This window comes from Macrobrachium nipponense, chromosome 8 (genome assembly GCF_015104395.2).
Source record: "Macrobrachium nipponense isolate FS-2020 chromosome 8, ASM1510439v2, whole genome shotgun sequence".
Taxonomy (NCBI): Eukaryota; Metazoa; Arthropoda; class Malacostraca; order Decapoda; family Palaemonidae; genus Macrobrachium; species Macrobrachium nipponense.
The window spans coordinates 1,433,550-1,452,803 of NC_087203.1; the positions used below are offsets into that span (position 1 = coordinate 1,433,550).

Genomic DNA, 19,254 nt, shown 5'->3' on the forward strand with positions numbered 1-19,254 from the left:
TATTAGCCGCAAACTTCATGAAGTCCATAAAGTTTAGGGTCTGGAGAATTCCTGAGGAAGCGAACACAGTCCTCATTTGTACTGATTGTGATAGCTTGGGATTGGGGATCCGTTGAGGTCGGAGACCCAATTCCAGAAGAACAGAGGATACCAGTTGCTCTTGGGCCAGTCCGGTGCAATCAGAGCTACTATCCCTTTGAAAGACCTTAGTTTGCTTAGGACTTTCAAGAGAAGATTCACTGGAGGAAAAACATAAATTCTCCTCCACTGATTCCAATCCAACGACAGGGCGTCCGTGGCATAAGCCAGAGGGTCCAGGTTGGGGGCCACATAGCAAGGGAGCTTGTGGTTCGCTTGTGAGGCGAAGAGATCCACTTGGAGACCTGGACTCTCAGGCTTACCCACTGGAATGACCCGTCGTCTAGAGACCACTCTGATTCCAGAGGAACTGACCGGGACAGGGCGTCTGCTATCACATTTCTTACTCCTGCCAGGTGAGTGGCAGACAGATGCCATTTGTGTTTGTTTGCTATGCAAAGATGGCTATCATGACATGATTCACGTGCTTGGATTTGGACCCTCCTCTGTTGATGCAATGAACTACCACTGCACTGTCCAAAAACTAGCCTTAGATGAGACTTCTTCGGGGAAGCAGTCTCTTCAGAGTAAGAAATACTGCCATTGCTTCCAACACGTTTATGTGGAGCTGGCGAAATTGAACTGACCAAGTCCCTGAACCTGTTTGAACTGAGAGTATCCCCCCACCCGGACAGGGATGCGTCCGTGTGAATGGTTAACACTGGAAGGGATATTGAAGGGGTACTTTCTTGGCTAAGTTCTTTACTTTTGACCAAGGCCGTAGTTGATTGCGGAGGATCTGTGGGATTACTGACAACTTGTCTCGATATTTGGAGTTTGCTCTTGATCGCCAAATTCGATTTATATCTTTCACAGCCTTGCCTTCAGAAGGTATCTGTTACCGAAGCAAACTGAAGGGACCCTAGGATTCTCTCCTGGTTTCTCCTTGACGTTTGTTTGCATTTGAGAAATTGCCTGACAGACTTTGCTATTTCCTTCCGTTTGGCCACTGGAATTGACAGATTGTGGGAAGACAAATCCCATTGGATTCCTAGCCACTGAAAACGAGATTCCGGAGTAAGTCTGGATTTCGTTTTGTTTATCTGGAACCCCAGATGTTCCAGAAAGTGAACTCCTTTTTGGTGGCTTTGAGACATTCCTCGACTGTTGGTGCCCAGATCAACCAATCGTCGAGGTATGCTGCTACCATGATTCCCTGAGCTCTCAATTGTTGTACAACCACTTCTGCTATTTTTGTGAATACCCTGGGGGCTACATTCAGACCGAAGGGCATCACTTGAATGAGAATGTTTGATTTCCTAGCCTGAATCCTAGGAATGGGCGGAAGTGCCTGGTGCTATTAGGGATATGAATAGTATGCGTCTGTAAGATCGGATGGAGCATGTGACGGCTCCAACGCTGGAAGTAAGGAGTCCTTACTTGCGACGAGGGTAAGCATCTTGAACTTGTCGCAACGAATGAAAGAGTTTAGCTTTTGACAAGTTCTAGATTACCCTTCTTTTTGTTGAGCCTTTTCTTTGGCACGCTGAATAAGCGACCTTGAAATTTTAGATGCTTGACTCTCGCAATAGCTCCTTTCTGAAGGAGTTCTTCCGCGTAATCTGTCAATTCCTTTGACGGTATCTGGTGGAATGATTTGATTGGAGGAGGATCTTTGATCCAACTCCAACCCAATCCTTTGGACACTATGCTCTGTGCCCCAAATTGCTTGAACCCCCACCTGTGGCGGAAGAGGAACAGCCTCCCTCCTACCTGGGGAGCCTCATGTTGATGGGCGGGTTGACCACCACGCCCTCCTCTGAACTGCCTGCTCCTTGTCGCCCTTCCTGCGCCACGCTGACGAAAGTAACCTCTCGCCCTACCTCTCGGCTGTTTGTAGCCTTGAGCCTCATATGTAGGGTTGAAGGCCGGCGAGATTGCGTAGGAGGTGGATGGCTGTGATTGAGGGGACAACAGGAGGATGGGCTGGTTCTGTTTCGAACTAGCAGGTTGTCCTTGTTGGGTAACCGGGACCGCCTGCACAAATTGCTGCTGTTGCTGGTGTTTCTGATACGGCTGGAACCTCTTACCAGCCTTCTTTGGTTTCTTACCAGCAGTGGGAACGGAATCTTGTTTCCTCTTCGAGGAAATACCCCACCTAGCTCTAAGGCTCTGGTTGAGCCTAGCAGCTTCGTGGTGTACTTCGTTGACAGCGGACTCTGGGAAGAGATCCGCTCCCCACATGCTAGAGGTCAAGAGTCTATTCGGCTCATGCCTAATAGTACACTTTTCTTTAGAACATGCTTTCGGCAATTCCTCCTCCAGCCTGGAAGAAGTCGAAAGCGTCCGTTAGTACCGTCTGGAACTGAGATTTCGCCAAAATCTTGAACAGCGGTTCCGTAGCATAAGAGAGGGCAGCCATTTCCGTAATTATAAGGGAATTGAGGGACCTGCCAAACCTGGTTCGCGCATCAAACTCTGCCTGGATTAGGGAATCCGGCAGCCTTGGTAGCTTCTCGCCGAACTGGTCCATGGCGCAGTCCGGTTTGAGCTTACCAAGCGTGAACGTAGCTGGCAAGTTCTCCCACAATTCTCCGAAAGCCGGGAAGAGCGGAGAAGTAGACTCCGCCTCCCTCAACTGTGGGATGGGCTCATCCTTGAGGACTGCCTGAAGGGACTTCTCTACTAATTTCGTGGCGAACGGAAGAGAAACCTCCTCTTCCGTCGCGAAAATAGTAAAGGGACTCTTGTAGGCCTGGAGTTTAGTGTTCGTACACTCCCAGTCCTCAAGGCAGTGAACCCATTCCCGCTGAGCATGATCTCTACTATATAGGACCGACTCTCTAGAGATCTTGTCTTCCCTAGTCAGAGCCGTTACAGTCAGCCTAGCATAACCGATGAAAGGCTGCGTCAGACCCGGAGGGTAAAACTCGAAGTCCTCAACCCTCCGAGTTCCACACTCCGGGATAGAGATCATCCCATCCTTGAAGGAGCGTAGGCAGCTACTCTCCATGGTTCTCCATGGAGAAAGCTGGCAGAGAGTCGTATGGCGGGAGTTGGAGAATCCCAGTGCTTGATGCTGGGGAGACTGGAAGAGGAACCTGAGATAGCCCGGCTACTCGGTCCTCATTTTCTCTAACCCTGTTAGAGAGGTCTTGTATCGATTGGCCTGATTGAGACAGAGTGCTCGACAACTGTGCGAACATCTGCTCGAACATCTCGTCCCCAGGGCGGAGACTGCGAGCCAACCAGCTCGCCCACCTGTTGCATCACCACTGCTGAGAAAGCAGCAGGGATCAAAGGTGCTAGGCCCTGCTCCTCCTACCGGCGTAGCCGGAGTGGAAGCGGTGGAGGCGGGAGAAGGCACTGGCTCGGCGGGAGCGCGAGCCTTCTCCTTAGAAGCCTTGCTTCTGGAGCTCTTTGAGTGAGAAGAGCTCGGCTTCGCTTTCACCGCATCGGCGTAGGAAGTCGAAGACTTCCTAGCCGAAGAAGACGAAGACGACTTCCTCGAAGTTGTCTTGGCCAGAGTCTTCGGTTCTCTCTGTCCCTTCACCTTTGGGGGTACAGAGAGAGCGGGAGAGCGGGTAGGGATCTCAGATCCCACAAAGCCTTGGAAAGAAGCACTCGCAAGAAGGGACAGGAGAAGATCCAGGAGCACCCAAGGAAAGACCTTGGGCGCCCGACACACCTACCTCAACCAACAAATCCTCCACCCCTACCGCCATGGGCTCGATGTTAAGGTCCAGGGCAGCGACGTCCGGGACCGACTCCCCTGGGAGGCTACGACCCCAAAGGATTGCTGGAGGTCTTGCTGGATGGAGGCTATCAGAGGGGCCGCGGACAAGGGGTCAACGTAACCAGTCGACTTGCCCGCAGGGAAGATCTGACAGGCCCAGTCTTCTTATCAAGAATGTATGGCTGGCCTTTGGCGGCGTTCTTCCCGAAGCCGCCCACCCACGCTTTCAGGGTGGCGAGGGCGACTTCCCTCACACCAGTAGCCTGAAAGAAAGGCGAGATTAGCTCTAGTGGCGGAACGTGGTTAACAAACTTATGACTAAGAGTTGTAGTAAAATGATAAGGAAGCCTATAACGGACTTACCCCATCTCCCAGCTGACCGACTAGGTCGTAGCAGATGGCGCAGGCTTCTGGGTGCCAGACGATCATCTCATTGTATGACGTGGCACAGGGGGCGTGAGACCTGCACTCATCGTGGCCGCAGGGGTCGTACAACGTCGCGTTGCACGCTGGGACCTGACAGTTGGTAGCCTGTAAGTGGAAAGATACATGAGTACCAGGTAAACACTTACAGTCTAACAGATGCTCCGCTGGTGCCGGAGCGATAAAGTTAGATTAAACCAGAGCCCCGCCAAAATACGTGTGGTAACCAGGTTGGTTGTGTGCCCTAGGCTAAGGCTCCGCTGATGGCGGGGACACAAAAGGGACCAACCAGGAGTGGTGGTAAATGGAAACCACGACGGAAAATGGCGGGGATGGTAGATAAAAATAATCACATTACACAATTCATTGTAAAATTAGGGTATATCCTTAAAATAATAATAATAATACAAACCTCCCTCCGCCCGTCTACTAGAAGAGTGCGCGGGTAAGAAGCAAGCTCCTCCGTAGCGGGGGAGAGATGTAAGGATACAGTAGGCAAGCAACCGACCACTAGTGGTGCCCACCCCGCCCGCTAGCGGAGCCAGTAATCTATAACCAAAGTGCCCCGGCTGCGACGGAAGGCTCCTTTCGTATAGCGAGGGAGGTGGCTGAGCAACTGGGGAGGGGGGGAGGAAGGTCTCGGTGTAACACCCCCCCCCCACCCCCCCCAACGGCGGGAGTGAGAGAGGGGGGAGGGATGGCCTACTCCTCCCCGCCTCACCGACTACCCGCATGGAGACCCGGTACCTCATGAGTGGTCGCCCTATACCCCCCGCTGGGAGGAACCCCTGGCCACCTCAGAGTAGGAGTGAGAGAAGGCAACTGAGGTTGTCATGACAACCAAGGGGTCCCCCAGCTCCTCCCTATACCAGAAGGGGAGGGCTGGGCAGGGTAAGGTGCGATGGAACACGTGACCGCAAGTGGCCTAGGCCGCGAGCAACACAACCGTGGAGAGGGCCACGTGAACCAGGCTGTACCAATACAAGGAACAAGCACCTAGGCTAGCCTAATACCCTAAATATAATAAATATATATCATCGAAAAAGATGGAAAAGACACTTTTAGTAAAAGAGAAAGAAGCCCAGGAGGAGGCAGACTGTTCCAAGAAACAGAAGCCTACTCGGAGCCAGCGATAGCCGATGAAGAGCAAGAGCCGGGATGCTGGGCCGGAATAAAAATAATAGCCCTAAATACCAAACTAAGAGATATGGTAGGAGGGCTGAACTAGCTAAAACTCGATGTAAAAACAATGAACGTAATATAGTAAGCCATAAGTATAAGAAGTCCCAGTATGGAGGACCGGGAATTCTTACGAGCAGCATGGCGCCGCCACGAGACAACCGGGGAACCGTATATGACCTATTTAAGGGAAAAGGAAAATACTGGTACCCGGCCCAGGGAATAAAAAATTTGTGGTAAAATATTACTTATGAGTTACTTAACTTAGCCGTGGCAATAGCAGAGCGTTCCATGGTAGATTATTGAGATAAATCCCGAAATAGCACAGCACAAGGAAAAATTGCGTCTTGACGCTAGCGCTAAAAATTAAGGATGTCCGCTAGGGGCGCTGCTGTCCGTGGCGTCCTCTAGTAGTAGTAGTAGCGGCTGCATCGCCCGTTGGTATCAGCTCTCTCTTGGGGGGATTCTGATTGGAAGTTCTAATTGGTGATTGTCTCGTGGTAGTGTTCCACACTCGCCCCTATTATCATACCGACACTTCTTTTTAAGAGTGAGCGAGTCAGTTTTTACTGACATTTTCTAATTTTGTTTTTCTCTGGTAATTTTAGATTAATTTTACTAGAAAGAATGATAGTTAAGGACCTTTCATAGGCCGACACGAGCTGAGCCCAGAAAAACACTGCGACTTAACTTAGCTGCTGCAATGGCTGTACGCTCCATGACGAATAAATCCAGTAAAAAAGGGCACAAAAACACAGAGCAAAAAAACGGGCACGTGTATACGCTGTGAGCTAACTGAAAAGGATGACCACCAGAGGCGCAGCAGTCGGCAGCATGGGATGGAGTAGTAGTAGTTGCTGCCCACTCTGTGGGTCGGCTCCCCTCTTGTGGGATTTTGTAGTGGGAGATTTCTATTGGCAAGCGGTTCGTGGTAGTGGTCTCACTCGCCATAGTGTTTTTTTTTTTTTTTTTTTTCATACGACACCCTCTTGGAGGGTGAGCGAGTCAGTTGTACTGACCTTTTTTCTTTATTTTATTTATTCTCTGGTATGTGTTAGTACATTTACCTTAGAAATAATGGATTAAAGGATATTTCGCGCAGCGACACGAACTGAGCCCAGAAAAATACAATTCATTAATTTACTATATGAGCTCGTTAGGAAAACTTTTGGTGGATAAGTTAAGTAAAATCCAATAAATGTTAGGAATAACAGGTGAGAAACTATCTTCCTGACAGTAATATGAAATGGCAGGCATGCTAAGTGATGTAAAAGTCTCAATTACGCAATGGCTGCTCAAGGATATTTACATTCCACCCTTTGCAGTCAATAACAACCACAAACAGGCGCATAAGCATTACCCTTTCAGACCCAGGTACTTGCAGAAAAACTGTACCACTCCCGCACTCTTCCTCTACCCTTGGGAGCCTTACACCATCACCCCCATCCCAGGCTTCACACAGTTCAAGTAACGCCAGCTACCTTGTAGTAATAAATGGTACAAGCACCAATCTGAGGGAGTGATAGAAAACGATCATGCAAAGATCCTCTGGGACTATGGTATCAGAACAGATAGGGTGATAGGTGCCAATAGACAAGATGTGATGCTGATTAACAAAATCAAGAAGCAAGTATCACTCACTGCTGTCGCAGCACCATGGGACACCAGAGTAGATGAAAAAGAAAAAGAAAAGATTGATAAGTATCAAGACCTGAAAATAGAAATAAGAATGATATGGGATATGCCAGTGGAAATTGTACCCTTAATCATAGGAGCACTAGGCACGATCCCAAGATCCCTGACAAAGAATCTGGAAAAACTAGATGCTGAAGTAGGTCGCGGACCCAGGCAGAAGATTGTGCCCATAGAAACAGCGCACGTAGTAAGAGGCAGGATGCAACCCGGAACCCCACACTATTAAAAAAAAACACCCAGTCGAATAGTATGACTGTGATAGACAATAATAATACTAATAATATTAATAATAATAGTAATAACTATTATATAACTTGCAAAGCAAATACACCAAAAGAACTCAGCGGACTCATGCTGAATAACGCAACTCGAATCATGCTGTAAGGGTAACTCAATCAATAATACAGATATATATAGTACATACAAATTTCCAGAAAAATCGTGCAATAACATGGTTCATTATAAAACGTAATTTGAACACAAAACTAATATTTTAACATGTACCATAACATTTTTTTAAAATTAAATAGATAATTCAAGAATACGTATTGGATAACTAGGCATGAAGGTGTTCCAAAATAATTTATCAAAGGAGTCATGCTAGGCCCACTATATAGTGACCTAGTTTGAGAAGGCCATTACAGCCACGATAAAGGAATCAACCGGTAGTCCAATGCCCAGGTGCGTGTATTTTTATGTGACCGACCATAATATGTGACGTCACACGAACGCATTGGAGCGACCGTTTACTGATGTAAACAAGAGGATGATTGCCTTTGTTACACTTTGAAGTGCAGTTTGATAAATATCCCTCCGTAGATTTAAGTAGTCAATGTGATTTTGGATATATGAAATATTGTAGTTCATGTGAATGTCGATATTGAAGAAATGGAATAGGCAAGATGTTGCACCTATAAGTTTTTTTTTTTTTTTTTTTTTTTTTTTTTTTTTTTTTTTTGTGAGTGACACAGAGACTGATGTCATGGGATTTTCCAGGGTTTTTTGAAACTTTTCTTTTTTGCCTTGTGTGCATTTGGGACCTCGGGGTCAATTGCTTTAAAGTTGATTTCCTTTTGTAAGTTGTCCGTTGGCATGAGTCCGCCTTTCTCAGTTCATGTATTTTGTTAAATTTATTTAGTTTAATTTTGTAATAAAATTGTGAAACCCAACCTGATCTTGCTGGACCTTCACCTAATATTTCCTTATATTGCCCTTCAGGCCAGGTCGTCATATTTCCGCCCCATCCAGGGACATAGAATTAACCTACCCAGCCGGGGGGAAATTTCCGACAACACTAGCCATTTTATGCACTTTTGATATACAATATAAATTTTAACGAATATATAATTATGTTACAGTACCTGATAACCTTTGGAAACAAAAAGAGCTTGTGTGTCCCCGTATTGCTCCCAATGCACCGAAATACGCTACAATAAACTATTTTGAAGTCTGCTGTCACAACAACATTACTAAGATGCGAATGGACGGTCATTCATCTTACCGGAAATTTTGACGGTTTACAAAAGAAAGCTCGCGAAAAAAGCAAAAACAATACTTCCCATTGATATTAATATCTCTAGTATGCAAATTAAGATAATTCATCATTAGATTCTTTGATAATTTCTCAATATATGAGAGGGATATTGCCATAGGAACTCCACACGTTGCCATGGCAACATCTTTGGCGTAGGGTAGAATGACGTCATAAAATCACATGCGCAGATGAGTGCCAAACTCATTGCTTGAGCGGGACCACCTTGTCATATTTTTATTGTGATTACAGCAGTTTCACCTTCTTTGCCTTCGTTTTAGCAAACTCATTTATTAGTGAGGTGTAATTGGAAGATCTGGCTAAAGTGTTCTCTGCTGACAATAGTGCCAAATATGACCGGCACTCTTGACCCATGGTTGCTCTTTTGAAAGAGTTTATAAATTTGAGAGTTTACTGAAACTGTATTCAGCCTGAGCAACTGTGACAAAGCAATGAACAGAATATACAAAGTGCTGTGCAAGTGTCACTAAAGATTGGCTGAAATTTATTCTGTATATTTCTTTCAGTAAGTTAAGGGGAGTAGATCTTTCTCTGTGTGGAAAGTAGACTTAAATATTGTCTTTAAATGCAGCATTTCACTAACAAAATTATTAGACAGATCTAAAGAGTACCTCTGAGCCAGGCATTTTGCGGTATCTTCAAATTCAGCTTTGCTCAGAGATACATACATAAGAATTGCCTTAAAAGTGTCACATATGACCTTGACTGCCTTAAATCTCTGCTCCAGGTCAGTGACTACAATATAATGTAAAGTACAAATTAAAACATTAATTCTGAAATCTGATTCCTCATCTGATTCTTTAGTTGGCTTTACACATTCTCCTGTGCTTCATCATGAAATCCTTTATGTTTTTTCACTCTCTTCTCTTGAAACTTTGGCATAAATCCCATGGAAGTAGCAACATGATGTGCCTCTGACAATATGTCAGCCCACTTGTCTCTTAGCTGCCTGAGTTTTGCGCACAGGTCAGAGATGAGAGACATTTCTGCTTCTAGTAATATTCCACGAAACTGGATGCTCTTATTATGTAAATCATGCTTGAAAGAACTTCGAGCCAAAATGCAGCCAAAACAATGGAATGATATGATGTGAAGTACAATTTCAAAGACATCACTTGTGAACACATCTTATGCATCATAGAAGAATTATCAAGTGATTTGTCTAAGGCTGTAAGAATACCAGGTAAGTGTGCTTAAACTGGATGGACAGCATCCACACGTGAACTGTGTGAATGAAGTGAACAAGGAATTTCCTCTTGTAAAATTTTTCACCTTGCTGGACTACCACTAAAGAACACATAAAGGCGCCAAACACAACCAAAGAATGTGACAGTTTCTGGAGATAGGGCAGCTGCATGAACTCCTGTTAAATTAAGCATGTAAGCACCAAAAGGAGCATACTCAGGTAGACCTATTTTTTCTGTGCAGACGTGCTTGAACACCTTTCACTTTTCCTGACATGTTTGAGCCATTATTGTATCCCTATCCTCTACAATCACTGAAAGATATCTTATAATGTACTAACCTGAAAAGTACCGTATCTCCTATGTCTTCTCCAGTTTTCTTGTGAAACGTTATGATCTCTATGAACTTTTCATGAATCTCAAACTCATTTGAGTGATCATCTTTAGTTAAAAACCTCAGTATGTATTAACACATTTTGCTCATCTGGAGTTGAATCTACTATTATTGAGTAGTATATGGCTTGCAGTCTTTCATTTAATGTAGAACTTTCTTAGCAACATAACTCAATAAATTCATTCTGGTTCCACCATGATAAGTAATGAGCTTGTAAGTAGTGATATTAGAATGTCCAACGAAACTGCTTCTACAGTAACAAGAACTGCATATCAAAGGAATGATGTAACGAAATTGGTCAGCTGAGCCAAGGAAGAAGAGCTCAGTTTTCAAAATAAATAAATAAATCAATAATAATAATAATAATAATGCAGAGAGAGGCAAAAGAAAAAAAAGTATAGCCATGTCACTATAGAAAGATTTTTATTACTTAATATATGAGTATAATGTTTCAGACTTTAGTGTAGTACATAAACGTTATGTAGTACATAGGAAGTTACTCAATTAACAATATTCTCATTTGGTAAAAAGCTCTTGACTGTTTAATGACTTGGTTCACAGACAGCGTTACCAACAGCTTTGCGGTTGCCATACATTTAGTCAAGGCCCCATTTTGATTTATTTCCCGAAAGTGACTAGATGTCTAATGGGTATTTCTTGAAAGGGTATAACATCAGATATTCAAAACAGGAACTTCATTTTTTAAGTGGTAAGTCTGGATTTTATGAAACCTTTTAGATATCAAACTGCAACTTCCCAATTTACTCCAAAATAACTGGCTCCAGTAAAAGAAAAGTTGCATTTCCTTCCATATCTATACATCAAAATATTTTTACGGATAAACAGATTTCTTTGATATCAATTTTATTTTATATGCAGAGAAGTGAGGTCAAACGGTGAGCAGTTTTGCTATATGCTCTAAAATTTGGACTAGAGAGACATTTTACAACTAAGGGGATGCAAATACCTTTTAAGCCTCATGAATTACAAAAATGCGACATCTAGGGAAATAAATCGTGGTGGGCTCTTGCCATAATTGGAGCATTGGCTGTTATTTTGTTGGGTTGCCAGTTGACTTTATCCTTAGCTGAGGTGTACCGAAATACATGGCGGCAACGGTACTTTGCAATGTCAAATATATAGAACTATGTTATCTCTTCTCCATTTTGCATATTACTCAATTGGTCACATTGTTTTCACCCAAACGGTAGTGCATGATTTTGCATATGAAAAAGGAAGGAACACATCTATAGACATTAAAAGCTACTTATACTGTTGACAAAAGCAACCGTCATAAAAAGTAAAAGTGCTTAAAACTTTGAGCTTGTCTTGAATGCCTCGTTATTTTTAAGATGATCTGCAAATTAATGTCAATGAGAGAAACTAGCAGTTTGTGAATATCCTCTAATTCTTTTCAATTGCTAGTCAAGTTTATGACACTTATGTGACATTGCTCATTTTGTTATATTTGCCATCAGTAGGGACAATACTCTTTTAATGTAGTTTTTTTGGGACCCTACGAGTAATTTTCCACACTAATGAGATTATATGTAAAGAAGGATGAAACGTTTCATATATTTTTAGTATGATCATTTTGTTTTTCAGGTTGCAGCTGTAATCCAGTGGTCAGGTGAAGGAAAGCTTAATGCAGCGGAGTTAAGAGCCTGGGGGCAAGACTGTATGCCACATTATTGTATTCCATCTGTAGTAATATCAATATCTGATGAGATACCTAGAAACAATATGGGGAAAGTAAATAAAAAGCAAATACTTAGAGACTTCTTCCCGGATTCAAGTTAATAGATGATTTGTTTTAAATTCGATTTGATTTTATTGATTGGGTAATGAATTTTATTGGTAGATTTCACTTAACAGGTTTTCGTAATGACATTTTGGTTATTGTAAAGGGAGTCTGAACTGAACTAATGGTAATTCATAGAGGATTTATTTATATCAGGTTTCTGTTGTATGGTGCGTTTCATTTAAAATCCTACTACTATTACGAGGGAATTTTTTATATACTTGATTGTTGGCTGCTGGAAAACTGAATTGCTCACTAATAGTGGTGCCACAGTAGTTATTTGTTATGAGCTTTTGAAATTAAATTTAAGGTAAGAAGCATAACTTTGATAATAGTACCAACTCTTGTCACAAAGTTGAGATAAAAACAAGAAGTTTTCGAGTTACTTCTAGGAATAGTATAGAGACAATATTCTTTCCTCTCAGAATTGATGCGTCTATTTTGTTTAGGAATCTACAATTCTGTTAGCAGATACTGTGTGGAGTAAAGATTTGACTAAATAAAGAGTATAAAGTACTATATAGCCTTCAAATCCTCCAGTGCCCAGTAATTTATCAGTACTGTATAGTACTGATTTTTTTTTCAGTTAATCAATAGTTTTTTAAGATTTATTTGTCTCAGAATTTTGTTCCTACACGATATACAAACCCTCCCTCGGTCCTTTACAACAGGAATTACATAAGGGGAAGCCTGGACACAGCCGCTGAAAGCTTTAATTAAACACGGCAGTTCAGTAGTTGACTACCGGTCTGGTCGTTCGGAGTCCCTCCCGACCGGACGTAATTCACGACTCCCGTCAAAAGTCCAATTTGCTTTCGGCCGTCGTGGTGGATAGGCGTGTGTGTGCTTGATGCATCACCGCTCTCTGCCCGACTGTTGTTGACAGCCGATTTCTTTTCAATCCCAGTCGGATTTTTCCTTCTTTGTTCTTGATATATATGTGTATGTTATGTTTTGTGCGTTTTGTAATGTTAACCATGCAAACCCAAGAATCACGATCGCTAAAGAGTTCTGGCCCCCACCTGGCGGTGCCCTGGGGTGCAGGGTAAGAAGTGCGGCAAAATCCGTGCTTTCCATGATGTTGATCCTCGTCGAGATTTTGATGTTATGAGATATTAATAAGTACCCTTTGGCTCTTGATGGGCCATTTACATAGATTCAATCGTATGTCAATTAGAATGCAGAATATAACAATTATATTTCAACAAATATACCCTTATATCAATATATAGAAGATATGTCATACAAAATAAATATTAGCAAAACAAGGATCACAGCATTATAAGAAATAGATGATTAGCGACTGACTGCATTCGAGCCGACATCAAGCCAGGCAATACAAGTCAGCTGTAGGGGGCCATTATCCTTACAGTAATTAGGCAAGAGAGAGGGATTCTTTAAATACATTAACACTGCATCAGAACCCCTTAACATTCAAGGATTTAAATTTATATAAATATATATAAATAGATTAAATACAATAAACAAATGATACTATGATAAAACAATAGAACTTACAAGTCAGTCGGTGGACGGCTGCTTTGGTAGTCATCTGTCAAGATTTAGCACCTTCACACTACACCTCGGATACTATAGAAGACTACCCAAGGATTCAAAACTGTAAGTTAAACTTACACCTTTTGACAACTCCATTTAGTGGCAAGTTTGTTCAAGGCTTATTAAATAAGACAATACATCGTCAATACCCCATGCCAAGAATGAACAAACTTTAAATACATAAACTAAAAACATCGGCTCAACATATCAGCCCCAATATTTTCTGATCCTTTTATATATTGTACATGAAAAGAAAAGGGTTGTAAACTCAATGCCCATCTCAGTAACTTTTCATTCTTATTCTTCAGGTTTTTCAAATAGGTGAGTGGTAAATGGTCTACTATTTGATGAACAAACTCCTAACCAAACAGGTACTCCTTGAATCTTTATATTGCCCAAACTCTGGCAAAACATCCCATTTCTATGGAAGAGAACGTTTTTCTGCTACAGAGAATTTCTTGCTACCAAAACAGACTGGTTTCAAGATATCATCAATTTCCTGTAACAACACATCACCCATTCCATTATTTGAAGCATCATTCCTTCAAAAGAAAGTTTTATTTGAAGCATCATTCCTTAAAAAGAAAGTTTTATTTGAAGCATCATTCCTTAAAAAGAAAGTTTTATTTGAAGCATCATTCCTTAAAAAGAAAGTTTTATTAAAACATCAGGCAACATTAAATTGGGGTGATCTTTAAGAACCCGTGTAAGCTCTTTGAAACATTTGACTATTGTAAATTATTCTTGCTTTCCCTCTTTAGTAGATCTGTCATAGGAGCAGACACAAGAAAAACCAGGGGTAAACCTATTGTAAAATCCCACAGTTCCCGTAAAGGATCTCAATTACTTTTCGGTTGATAGCAAAGGCATGTCTATTATATCTTTAATCCTGTTATCTAAAGGACCCAGTACATTTCTACCCATTGAAAATCCTAACTACTTTTAGTTTTCAAATGCAAAGAAGCATTTACTTGGACCTACAGTTAATCCGTATTCCCTTAGCCTTAATAAAAGTCTTAATGTGTTTTAGGTGATCAACAAAGTTACAAGAATGAATAACTATGTTATCAAAATAACAACTAGTATTAGATAAACCTGAAAGTACTTTGCACATTAGTCTCACAAAAGTTGCACATGCAGTTTTTAAACCAAAAGGCGTTCTCTTGAACTGCATTAAACCATACTTTGTAGCAAAAGCAGCATATTTCTTTGAATCTAAAGCCATTGGGACTTGGCAGTAACCCTTACATAAATCTAATTCAGAAAAAAAACTTAAAAGAAAATTCATGCAAAGATTCAGTTATACTTGGCATCAGCTCAACATCAAATACAGTTATGGAGTTTAGTTCTCTGAAATCTGTGCATAAGCGCCAGGAGTCATCAACTTTCCTAACAAGCACTACTGGTGAACCATAAGGAGATTTAGAAGGTTCAGTTACAGCCATAGCAATCATTTGATCAACTTCCTCCTTGAAGGTTTCTACTAAGATTATAGGTATTGGATAGTTCTTACACTGAAATGGAATTTCTGAACTTAAGACTATATTGTGTTGAAGTGTTTTATTAACACCTGGTTGGTCACAGATTACATAATTAAAGATCTGTAACAAACTTTGTAACTCCGATATTTGGGTTTATATATACAGTCCTAGGCTTCTTTTCACATAATTCAATATTTCCCGTGCCAGAATAGTCTACTGGAACATCACTTACATTACTCCACCACTCTACAAAACAATCTATCACAAGAATCTCCTCCAACAATTTCCTGAAAAATATTAACTTCCTTTTTCCTATAATAATGTTTTATCATATTAGCATGATATAGCTTAGTATGATTCCCTACTTTCACAAAATAGTCTACTCCATTGTTGTGGCACTCGTCAACAACATTAGGACCTTTCCATTGCATCAGAAGTTTACTAGAAACTGTCGGAAGCATAACAAGAACTTCATCTCCCTTATTCAATTTCCTGGGTTTAGCTTTCCTATCAAAGTACTACTTATATCTAATTGAACTTACTTCTGCATTAGATACAACTATTCTTGCCATTTCCTGCAATTTAGCTCTAAGTTCTTTTAACATTTTGCCCGCAACCATGTCATTAGTAATTGATTCGTGCAAAATCGTCAAGGGACCTCTTACAGAACGTCCATACAGAAGTTCAAATGGGCTAAATTAAAAACACTCATTAAGTATTTCACGATAAGCAAATAACACACTGGTATACATCTATCCCATTCCGATTGGTTTTCAATACAAACATTCTTAAGCATACGCTTGAGGACGCCATTTAATCTCTCTACAGATCCATTGCAGGCAGCATGGGAAGGACTAGTGTGCAAAGCAGCATATGAACTTCAGACATTAAATAAAATTAAAATTGGCTACCTCCGTCACTCAGAATTTCTCGTGGAATCTCAACTCTACAGAAAACTTAAACTAAACTTTCAGCAATGGTAATGCTATCTACGTATATTGCGTAATGGTATGGCCTCAGGATAACGGGTTGCAACATCAATTATTATTAAAATATATCTGTGACCACGACTGGAGAAAGGAGTAGTAGGACCAACAATATCAATGCTATACGTGAAAAAGGTTCACTAATAATTGGCATCTTAGACATAAGTACCTTTAAAGTAATTTTTGGACCAGTTTTCTGGCAAGAATGACATGAGCGACAAAACCTGGAAAAAACTTATGAAGTATTCTATCCATAGTTTTTCTTGATGAAAACTGTCTGGACATAAAGATTCAGGGCAAACTTTCATTATAGCCTCAAAGGAACCAACAACTGTTTTTTCTAATCTTCCAGCTTTTACTTTTAGCACATTCAAATATATCAAACCCTTTATTTGTATATATAATATATATATATATATATATATATATATATATATATATATATATATATATATATATATATATATATATATATATATATATATCAATGAGGAGAAGGACATAAAGACTTGATAAAAGGGTCAATTTATTCCCGACGTTTCGTAATGTCTTCATTACATTTTCGAGGGCTGTACAAAATAGATAGCATAAAATAAATTACAATAAAGCTAAGAATTTGAGATTTAAAAGTTGCACAATGATTACAAACTTAAAATATTAAAAATACTAAAAAGACACCTTTAAAAAAAAAAACGTAAACTAAACAGGACAAAAATTATTAAAATAAGTAAAAAAAAAAAGAATGAAACAAAAAATAATAAGACATATTCAAGTAAAGTAAAACTGGACCAACCTATTCAGCGGCAATGCCAAGACTGGAGATAAAAGGAAGAGACTAAGGAAGGTACAGTGTGCCAGCAGAGGTTGACTATTCAACAAGGGGACGAGTCGTTTAATCATTAACGATTCTAAGATTGTCAAATCGTGGCTGTTGGAAGCTCGTCCTACAACTATAAAGTCCTTGTTTTCAATGGAGGTTTTACATATTTTCGAATGATTTCTAATATTAGAAAATATGTAAAAATGTAAAACCTCCATTGAAAACAAGGACTTTATAGTTGTAGGACGAGCTTCCAACAGCCACGATTTGACAATCTTAGAATCGTTAATGATTAAACGACTCGTCCCCTTGTTGAATAGTCAAACCTCTGCTGGCACACTGTACCTTTCTTAGTCTCTTCCTTTTATCTCGTCTTGGCATTGCCGCTGAATAGGTTGGTCCAGTTTTACTTTACTTGAATATGTCTTATTATTTTTTTGTTTCATTCGTTTTTTTTTTTTTTTTTTACTTATTTTTAACTAATTTTTGTCCTGTTTAGTTTACGTTTTTTGTTTTTAAAGGTGGCTTTTTAGTATTTTTTTATATTTTAAGTGTGTAATCATTGTGCAACTTTTAAATCTCAAATTCTTAGCTTTATTGTAATTTATTTTATGCTATCTATTTTGTACAGCCCTCGAAAATGTAATGAAGACATTACGAAACGTCGGGAATAAATTGACCCTTTTATCAAGTCTTTATGTCCGTCTCTCATTGATGTATATCCGGCTGTGGGCCACCGCTGTTTGGATATATATATATATATATATATATATATATATATATATATATATATATATATATATATATATATATATAATATATATATATATATATATATATATATATATATATATATATATATATATATATATATATATATATATATATATATATATATATATATATCTTACAACTCTATTTCGGCAAGATATTTCTTCCTTTGTCTCTACACACTTTCTTATCTTCTCTAAAGACTGGCATGAACGTTGAGCAATAGCAAATTCTTCACCATTTATTGACATATTGGGGACACTATTGACTAAAGGTAAAACAGGTTTAGTTAATCTCAACTGTTGGGCCCTAGTTGTAATATTAATGGCAGCACGAGGACTCATTCCAGAATCACCATTTATCATATCAAGGCCTTCTCTGACATTTTCTTTTAAACCTGGAATTAAACCAATTAACACATCTGCACACTGTATTTGTGCTATTACCGCATTAACTTTTCCAGAGAAGAATTTAGATTTAATGTTACACTTAACACGTGGTAAATGAAAAGGAATGCCAAGAAATTGTAATCTTTAGTAGTCTTCCCCAGTTTATAATGTTTTGGAAGCAAGTCTTCTCTAACTACAACTGTATTAGTACAGCCTGTATCCAGTACAATTAAAGCAGGGACACCAAAGACTTTACCACTAAACAATCTAAAGGTTTCTCTTCCCTAGCTAAAGCAACACTAATTTAAGGAACTCCAGATTGTTTTATACCTTTAACTTAAAGAAAATGTCTTGGGTTATCTGGACAATTTGGCTTAATACGACCTAACTGACTCACAAATGACACTTAACATTAGGTGTATCTCCTATGCTTTTGGTATCTGTATTCTTTACTTTCTCAACAGAAGTCCTAGATTTTGTCTTTTTCGTGAAATTTATATTCTCTCCATTTTTCTGAACCATTGTTGTTGGGGTTCAGAAAAATATATGGGGTTGGAGCATTTACATATGCCAAAATATCTGAAGGTTTTCAGATTGTCGTCATAATTTGTTTTAAGTATTTTGTACATTCATGAATGGAAGTTTTCATTTTACCTTTGTAAAGAAAATGCAATTACTTTGATACTCTCTCTTAGTAACTACTGTATTTAAAACTAGCAATTATCCCTTTCTGTCAGTGGAATGGTTATGCATGCGCCTACCGTACTTACCTCTATGTGTTTTTGACAGGAAGGTGAGAGACGTTCCTTTGGGTCCACTTCATGGCGTTTATTTCTTAAGTGTATTTCAAGACCCAATGGAACCTAACGGAAGAACTTTGTAACCTTCAGTTTAGTTTTTGTGTTAACTCTTCGTTTGTGCTAGTTTGTTATTGTTTGTTAATGTTGCCGTAACTATAGTTTGTGTAATTTTGATTCAATTATAGTTTAACGTAATTTTTTATTTGCTTGTGAGCTGATTGTGATTGTTAGTTTTTCCTTAGTTTGTCTCTTATTTGTTGTAAGTTCATTAGTGTTAAATGTTCTTTACTTGTTTGTATTAATTTGTTTAAATTTTACATAGCAATTGATTCTTAGACCCCCTTTTTTCCCCTTGTGAATCAGTTAAAGTCAGTACCTGATTAGGTATGTATGTGCATATCGAGTAAT

The 19,254-nt window shown here is 40.0% G+C and overlaps 1 protein-coding gene across 2 annotated transcripts in view; it reads left to right on the forward strand.

Annotated features, from left to right (window-relative positions):
- LOC135222580 (malonate--CoA ligase ACSF3, mitochondrial-like) overlaps positions 1–12,559 on the forward strand; it is a 405,816-nt gene extending 393,257 nt beyond the window's left edge. For both annotated transcript variants that reach the window (XM_064260655.1, XM_064260654.1), the window contains one exon: positions 11,847–12,559. In XM_064260655.1, the coding sequence (XP_064116725.1) occupies positions 11,847–12,041 (195 nt within the window). In that variant the 3' untranslated portion in view covers positions 12,042–12,559. The remainder of the gene's footprint in view (positions 1–11,846) is intronic.
- The last annotated feature ends 6,695 nt before the right edge of the window (positions 12,560–19,254 follow it).